Source organism: Cynocephalus volans, chromosome 7, assembly GCF_027409185.1.
Source record: "Cynocephalus volans isolate mCynVol1 chromosome 7, mCynVol1.pri, whole genome shotgun sequence".
NCBI classification, from domain to species: domain Eukaryota; kingdom Metazoa; phylum Chordata; class Mammalia; order Dermoptera; family Cynocephalidae; genus Cynocephalus; species Cynocephalus volans.
Genome location: NC_084466.1, coordinates 99,361,672 through 99,370,653, shown reverse-complemented (window position 1 = coordinate 99,370,653; position 8,982 = coordinate 99,361,672). Strand labels below are relative to the sequence as shown.

Below are 8,982 nucleotides of genomic sequence, written 5' to 3'. Positions count from 1 at the left end.
ACCCAAAGACTTGAAAGGGTAAAGATCAGTCTGAGGAATAAGGAAGGAATGAAACTAACTCCTCATTTCAGTTCCTCTATTCACATTAACCTGGGAGGGAAGTGGGGAAAGTCCAAAGTCCTTTAGTCTCCCAGCCTGGACCTCCCGACACAGAAACTCTCCAGCTCCCCCTGGTGGTCTTCAATACCTCTGTGTTCCCTCGAGGATTTCTCTGAGAAGCAGACTGAGACATTCCATCACAGGGCTGGGGAAACAGAGGCACACTTACTCAGTGTGGCACATCAAGGAAATCCTAGAGCTGGGACTGGAACCCAGAGCCCCTGGCCACTGGCCTTTTCTGAAGCATCACTTTCTATCCCTGTAGTCCTCCACAGTAGCTGACTGACCCAGCAATCAATCAATGTTATAACATTTACTATATATAAGTACTAAGTTACAATTCAGTACACTCTATTAAATGTGCCACACACTATTAGATGTGCCATGATACTGTATTATACTGTACTATATATATTAGGTTAATATATAAAATGTGAAGTTTGTGCCGGTACACACTGTTGTGAAATAGAATCCCAACACCCCTGTCACCCCTACCTCCATTTCACATCCCAAGGGTGAGCCTTCTGTCCCCTGCCCGCTACTCCTGGGAGTTAGGCTGTCTCCAAAAACTCAATCCCACCATCTCATTTGCGGGAATGTCAAGAGGCGCAAGAAGATAAAGTTTCTTGGGATACAAATGTCACTTACAGTGGGGGGAGGTGACAAGAGAAGAGAGGAAACTACAAAATGCCCTTCGGGCCACCAGCTTTTCTCTAGTGGAAGACAGGAAATGACAGCAGGGGGAGCAGGGTTAGCCTTAAGGCAGGGCTCCCGCAGGGATGGAGTGTGAATATGTGCAGGAATTGCTCACCTTTCACAGCTGGGATGGTTGGGGCGGGCTGCCCTGACAGCAGAGGGATGGACGGAATGGGTGTCATACCGATGGCGGGCAAGAAGGGGCGAGATCAGGACTGGCAGGCAGAGGGACTGACCGGCCTCTCGGATACCCTGGAATAAACCCTTCTGCGCAGTTCTTAATGTACTTGCCATGTTAGATCTTGGTCCTGAAGGAGAGAAAGGGGAGTCAGTCGTGCTGCCCCCTGGAGGGCTGACTTTTCACCACCGAGTAAAGATGTGGCTGGAGGAATGAGCCCCAGGGTGGGCGCCGGCGGAGCTGCGGGAGGTGCAGAGCCCAAGGCGGGGCGGGGCGGGAGAGAGGCTGGGGGGGGAGGGAGAAAGTGCGCGACGGCGGCCGAAGGGATTCAGACCGTGGTGCCCAGGACGTGGAGATCCGTCCAGGTGCCCTGACAACAACTCGGCCGGGTTCCTGTGGGTCCCACAGGCTGGCTTTGCCACCTTGTGGGAAGGTAGAGTGGAGCGGCGCCTAGCCCACGGGGCCCTCGGTGCGAACCTGGAGAAAGGGAGAGGAGTGCAGCCCGGCCCCACTGCACGCCTCCTTCCTGCCTATAAATAACCGCAGTGTCACTTCAAAGCGGACCGGGAGCGCGGGACAGGGGCGACGGGCCCCGCCCCCCACGCCCCCCACGCCCCCCACCCCGGGCGAGTTTGCATAAACAAACAAATCCCAGCCGCCGGCCCCGCGGGGGGCGGAGGGGCGGAGGAGGGAGGGGCGGGGAGACTGGTTTGGGAAGCGGCGCGGTGGCTCCTCCGAGCCGTGCAGCCGCAGCCCGTGTGTCCGGTTACACAGGCGCCGGAATCGCCGCAGCGCTCCTCGGCAGCGGCCACGACCCACCTCTGCCCATGGGGCCCTCCGTGTGCACCCCTTCGCCCGGGGACTGAAACGCGAGCCGCGCAGAAGGACGGGCAGCGCGGCACCAGCTCGAGACCCCTGCAGACATTGGAAGGGAAAGACGGGGCGGGGAGGAGAGGCGGCCACACTCCCCGAACTTGCCTGGACTTGGAACGTTCTTCGAAATACCTTCCTTCTCACCTCGGTGTACCCCGATTACCGCTGGTTGTGTTTTTTCGGCTTTTCCCCTCCTGCTGCTAACTTTTTTCGTCCTCTTTGCCGCCAGCAAAGGAAAGGGACGTTTTCCAGCAACGCAAACCCTTTCCCCCTGCCCCGCAGTTGGGATCGTGCCTGTTGGCAGCGGCTCTCGCCTTTATTTATTCTATTTATTTATTATTTATTGGTTCTCGAGACGCGAGGGGATGGCAGCGGAGCGCGCCCGCAAAGCGGCGGCCGCCGGTGCCCGCGGCCCTGGGGAGCCGGGCGCGCCCGGGACGGTGGCGCTGGCGGCGGCGCGGGCGGAGCGCTGCGCGCGGCTGCCGAGCCCGGGGTCGTGCGGGCTGCTGGCGCTGGCCCTCTGCTCGCTGGCGGTCAGCCTGCTCGCCCACTTTCGGACGGCCGAGCTGCAGGCCCGGGTGCTGCGCCTGGAAGCGGAGCGCGGGGAGCAGCAAATGGAGACGGCTATTTTGGGACGAGTTAACCAACTGCTGGACGAGGTCTGTGCTCTTTGTTGCTGGCTTTTATCCCTCCCCGCGGCGCCCCCTCGCGCAGCCTCCAAACTCTCCACCAGCCCGTGCCCGCGGGCGCTAGCTCCGCGTCGCCCGATGCGCCCCGGGCTCGCGCGAGTTGTCTGCGGGAGGCGTGGGGGGCACGGACGGACGCTGCCCTGCCAGGGACCCGCAGGACCCGGTTGGCATGAGCGTGAGCCCGCGGTTCCCGCCCCCGGGAAGCGCCCCCCGCGTCCAGAGCTGGGAGCGCCCTGGGCGCGCCGGGCAGGTGGAGGAAGGCTGGGCGCGCAGAGCGCTCGGAGGCGGGGAAGCTCCACTTCTCTTTCTTGGGATCCGTCCGGGTCGTGTGAGAGCCGCCCCCACCCACGCGGCGGGAAGCATGCTCGGCCGGCCCGGGAGCCCAGGCTTACTGTGACCCCGTGGCCCTCCCCCTCCGCCCCTCCAGGGTCGGTGGTGCTGCCTTTTATTGCCACGTTAGGAAGAGGGACTGAGGGAATGACTCATCCAAGGGTCTGCGGGGCGGGGGTGGGGTGGGGGTGGGTGATGCAAAGGGGTCAGTGTTTGCAGGGGGTGTGTCCTAGTCCCAATGCCTGCCCCAGACCGCTAGAGCCCATGTGTGGGTAGCCTGGCTCTGCCGTCCTTGGGCAGGAATTAGCCCATACCTCCTTGTTCCTAATTGGGTTTCTTATGCAGGCGGCCCTGGAATGGTCCCCAACGTTTTGCATCTGTGTATTTTTCTGGGAAGAGGATGCTGAGCTTTCTCCCATTCCCCAAATTTCCTTAATCCTAAATGGGTTAAAAGCTACTAGTGCATCTCTTAGCCATGGCAGTCTTGGGAGTATATGAAAAGACCACACCCTCCCCTCCCCAGGAAGGAGGGACATGCAGACTCCTTGTGCCACCAAAGGAAAAGCTGGGCCTTGAGGGGGTGAGGCCTGGTGACTTATGGGAATCTGGACAGCACAGGGCCCAAATGAGGCAAGGAAGGCAGGTGAGGGCTACAGCAGTTAAGAGGTCCAGGAGCAGGCTGGCCATGGAGGGCTTCCATGGGGAAGAAATGGGAAGGAGTTGCTGACTCAGTAAGAGGTAGTGTGGACAGGGTAGTAGAGTCCAGCAGCTGTGGGTTTTTTCCCTACTCAGATACTTGGGAGTTGTGCCACCTGGGACAAATACTCTAACCCCTCTGAACTTGCAAAATGGTGGCAGTGATGGCAAACGTTAAAGCCTAGTTCTAACTGTGGTGGGTGTTCTGGTCATTTTGGCAGGATGCACTGATTTCCTACAGCCAGGCCTCTCTCAGGTGCCTCTGCCAGGCCAAGGCTGGCACCTGCCAGAGCAGTTCTCCAGGGTGGTCAAGGAGAGGGAGATTACAGGGCCAGAGCAGAGAGGGCGATCACAGGGCAAGCTTACTGGTGCTAGTGGTACACCCATGACTGCTGCCGTGGTGCTAGTGGTACACCCATGACTGCTGCCATCAGCTCATTCCCACGCCCTGCGAGGCCCCAGGGAATCCAGAGGGCTCCGTCAGGCCGCCCACAGTCCCCAAGGTCTGGAGGGGGAGTGGAGAGGGAGCAGGAGTCTTTGGGCTCAGCAGTATGAGAGGGGGCCTTTACTGAGCATGCACATGGAACTGGTAGGGCAGTGAAGAGGGTGTCAGGGAAGTGAAGGCTCCCCCAGGTATCTCGGGTGCCCTGGTTGCTGAGGGATAAGCATCTGACCCTGGGGGGTTAGCTCAGTTCCTCTCTCCACCCTCTGCCCTTCCTAGACACTCCTGCTGGCCAGGGCATGCCCCAGCCCTTCCCTAGATCCTTGCTTCCTCTGCTTAAGACTTAGCCGTGCTCTCAGGGCCTTGGGGCTAACTATTGTATCTGACATGCTGATTCCTCCTCCCCAAACTGCAGCTTCATGTTTACCCTTCTGACTTCTAGATGTCTCATCTGCCAGAGCTGTAAATCACCCCAGAGATCATCTGAAGTGTCCCCCATTTTACAGATGGGGAAACTGAGGCCCAGAGAAGTGCAGTAGGCTGCCCAGAGTCACATGGGGACATCCAGGACTAGAACCTAAGCCTGCTCCTGTATACATTGCTCTTCCTTCTGTCACTTTCCTTGTCCATTTTCATTCATTCATTCAGGAAATGCTCACTGGGAACCAGCTGTGGGTCAGGTATTATGGGAGACATGAACTTACTGGCAAATAAGGCACAAGAAAAGAAAATGGGCAGTGACCATGTTGTATAAAAAATGGTACAATAACAGAAGAAGAGGGCCTGGGAATGTACTTGTGTTACATACAACATAGTCGGATAGTTGTGGCAGTCACGGTGGGCTTCCTGGGGAAGTGATTTTCAAGTGAAGAGCTAAAGAGCCAATAGTGGTTTGCAAGGCAAAGGGGGTGAGTGCAGGGTTTTGTTCTAAGGTGCAAAGGGGACAGTTTCTGAAGGCTGGAGGCCAGAGGGAGGGGTTTGCCTTGGGGGACTGAAGGAAGTCCAAGACCCTGGAAGGCTGGGAGAGAGGCCGGGCCAAGATGTGGCCAGAGAGACGGTAGCCTGGGTCCAACTGAGTGGGAGCCATGGAGGGGTTTGGAAGATGAAAGTCATGTCCCTAGAGTGAGAGGTTAAGGCAGGCACAATAGTGAGGCTGAACAGAAGTCTACTGAGGCCAAAGGGGTTTGTGGCCTGGAGTTGGGGTGGAAATGGGGACAGAGGAGTGAGTGGAAATCATGGCTGCAGTGGCAGGACCTGAGGTCAGCAGAAGAAGGCGTTGGAGCCAGAGGGAGGGAGCTGTCCTGTGGGTGGAGGGGGCGGGGGACCTCGCCTGTGTGGGGGTGATGTCTGCAGTCCTTGGGCACCTAGAGGGATACCCTAAAAGGTAACCACTAGTTACTTGCGACTCTTTATATTTAAATTAACTAAAATTTAAATTTAGATCCTCTGTCACACCGGCCCCATTTCAAGTGCTCAACAGACACCATAGCTAGGGACGGCCACATTGGACAGTACAGAAATGGAACAGAGAGGCGGCCCTCTGTATCTGTGGGTTCTGTAACCGTGGATTCAACCAACTGCGGATTGAAAGAATTCGAAAAAATTGCTTCTGTACTGAACATGTACTGACCTTCCTTGTCATTATTCCCTAAACAATACAGTATAACAAATATTTACATAGCATTTGCATTGCATTAGGTATCAGAAGTCATCTAGAGATGATTTAAAGTGTACAGGAGGATGTTGTATTTGCGAGTACAGCACTGTTTTGTATCAGGCACTTGAGCATCTGCAGTTTTAGTATCCATGGGGGGGTCCTGGAACCCGTCCCCCATGGATACCCGGGGATGATGTATACATCACCACAGAGAGTTCTGTTGGACAGCGCTGTTCTAGAAGCAGCTTATGGGCCCTGCAGCAACTTGAGGATGCCCACTCTCGACCTCCCCTTTCCTAGCTGTGTTCTCCCACATCTGAGTAAAGGGCAAAGGAGAGGAATGGGTGAGGCCAAGAACTGGGACAGGAAGAAACTTCCAGGTGAGATAAAAAGTCAGAGAGGAGACAGGGAAATGGTTTTGTTACAAAACAATTTGAAGAAACCAACGTGCGGAGGGCACACAGGCATCCAGTGAGCCTATAGGCTCAAAACTAGGATTCTAACCAGTATTTGCCAGCTGTGAGACCTTAGGCAAGCCATGCCACCCCCAAACACTTCACACTCCTCCTCTGTAAAATCCAGGCCCTACCACCTCCCTCCCAGGATTGCTGCGAGCACCTCAGGAGGTGGCAGATGGGAGAATGCACTAGAAGGTGCCACCCTCGAAGGCCATGCTCAGGACCAACTGAGTGCTTGGGGAGATATCCCAAGGACGAGGGGTGGCAATCCTTGGAGCAGATAGGTGGGCCACTTCCTGAAGGATGGATGAAGGGCATTGGGAAGGGCAGTCCTGGTGAGGCACTGCCTGTGCAATGGCCTGGAGGCAGGAATCGGGGCACATGCATCTCCCCCATCCCCGTAGGGAAAGCAGCGTGCAGGGGCAGAGACTGTGTATATGAGCCCAGAAAGAGGGAGCTGGCTGGGAAGGCCAGGCTGAGGGGCCAGGCAGAGAAGGCCTGGGATGAGGCAAGCCAGAGGCAGATCAGAGGAGCCAAGCCACTGGGAGGGGTGGGTCAGAACTGGGGGAGGAGCATGGGAGGACCAGGATTGTGGTTTCCAGATCTCAGGCCCCAACTCTTCCCCCATCAGTGCCTCTCTCTGGTCTGGGACCCTTAATGAGCACTCCAGCTGCCTGTTATTTGATTTGCTTGCTATGAAGAAAGAAACTGGAATGTCCCAAATGGAGAAAATCAGATGACACCTAGGACTGGGCAGCGGGTGTGCAGTGAAAGAGAAGGGAGTGGGACTTAAAATAGCCAAATTCATTCTGTAGGCGGAATTTCAAGGGATGCCAGGCAGACTCCCTATCACTATAACAATAACGACAACTATAATGGCAATGACTCATGTTTATAGGGTACGTACAGGAGCCAATGGTAACATGCTGTGCGTGTCACCAGTATATCTTTTTCAGTCCTCACAACTTCCCTAAGGGATTGACACTCTCATTACCCCATCTATAGATGAGAGGACTGATGTCACTGTACCTCCATCCCACTATCTGTGATTCATTCCCTTGGGTGTTGAGGAATCCCTTGGGAGAGGAAGTGGTTGAAACTTCCGGGCCAAAATGTTGAAGAGCCCCCAGCAGATTCCCTCATCCCTACAAATAATTATAATAGGAGTGTCTCACAGTTATAGGCTATGTACAGGAACCTTTTATCAGTCATTTGCATAGGAGGCATTTAGGGGACAGATCAAAGCAGTGGCTGAAAGACTGGGGCTCTGGATGGGGTATCCTAGATTGAAACGCTGGGATGAGGATGGGAGCAGGCTCTTAAAGGGGAAGTATGTATGGGGTGGATGGCAGTCTGGGCAGAGTGTCTTATGTAGATCATAGCTGCTTGGACCTCAGGAAATGGACAGTCCCTAGATTCAGGTGTCCTCATATGCAGCCAATACCCTACTGTGTCAATCCTATATCTTTTCCTCCTTCCATGAAATAAGTGAAGTCCAATCCCCCTACAGATGGGAAAATAAGTCCAAAGGCTGCACAAGCTACTATCAGAGGAGCCAGGGGTAGGATCCAGCTCCCAGCAGGCATCTCTTGTCCACATCACACCTTCTCCTTTCCAGACACCGAACTAGATCGCTGGTGGCCAACACATGGCGTGTGTGTGCTCTGCTCTCCATTCCGGTGCCCTCAGCAGACATTGTTAATCAATTGCAGCACACTTTCCCACGGAGCTTACATACAGCCTCAGAACCTTTTTCAGCACAGTGTTCCAGGCAGCTACTAATAATGAATGAGAGTTACTGTTCAAGATGAAGAGCTATTTCATGACTCTAAGTTTTTTTGTTATTGTTTTACTAAATACAGAGCGGGACTTACCATAGATAAAGGCAGCGAAAGTTGTTACAGCTTTACAGCTTCTCCAAAGGCCTTAAACTAGCAGGTAGCTCCAAACCAGACTGAGGAGCTCATTAAGTAGTCAATCCTCATAGGAAGGTGGTGGAAAAAAGTGAAAGCATCTAGAACAAAATTCCATCTGTCTTAAGCAGTTTCACAATGTGACTACTCCCAGGAAGATGCCTTTTCCCTTATTCCTGATCATTCCATCTTTGCCCCAATACCTTCTGGAAAGAAAGCCTTCTACAACCACTCCAACCCAGTGTGGGCCCTCTCCCTACTCTGACTTTCCGCAGCTCTTCCTGGCTGTGCCAGACCTCTAGCTCAGAGGAGGAAACCAGATTGACACAGCACGTGTGTTGGCTTTTCTCATCCCAGAGCCATGGCAGACATCGAGCCTAGATGGTCCTCAGGATCCTTCTCAACACAGAGCTCCAGGTTGACATTCCTAGTCCATTGGAGTGAATGCACAAGATAAAATCTATTTGCCCTCCATGGCTCAGTCCCAACCACACTGTGCAGTGTGCCCTGCTTTCGTTGCTTCTAAATGTCTTGTCTGTCCATTTGATTATACATGACCTGATGACAGGGATAGGGGCTCATTCGTCTCCAGATCCCTCATCAAGTCTAGCCTGGGACTTTGCACATAGTTGGCAGCCCAACCAATTAGTTGTTGTTTTAAGGTTTCCCTCAGGAGACTTGGAAAGATATCTCGGTCAGCTTTGCCCCCCACACTGCCAACCCCAGGCCCAGCTGTAGGCTCAGCATTTGCTCAAGGGGTGTTCTCCAGAACGGGTGTTTTCCAACAACTGGTAGAGGCTGAAGTGATCAGCTCCTCATGCATCAGGGCTGCACATCTGGTAGTGGCTGGAATAGAAGGGATGGCTCAGTGTAACGTGTTTCCACCTGGAAAGAGCAGCTGGGGGCATCTATCCTCTCCCACCCTCTACTCCCAAGGTCAGTAACTGCATC

General features: G+C 54.6%; 1 protein-coding gene across 1 annotated transcript in view; it reads left to right on the top strand.

Moving 5' to 3' along the window:
* The first annotated feature begins 2,211 nt into the window (after positions 1 to 2,211).
* Positions 2,212 to 8,982, top strand: part of COL13A1 (collagen type XIII alpha 1 chain) — a 156,625-nt gene continuing 149,854 nt past the window's right edge. Inside the window, exon 1 of the mRNA XM_063102132.1 lies at positions 2,212 to 2,505. Coding sequence (XP_062958202.1) covers positions 2,212 to 2,505 — 294 coding nt within the window. The remainder of the gene's footprint in view (positions 2,506 to 8,982) is intronic.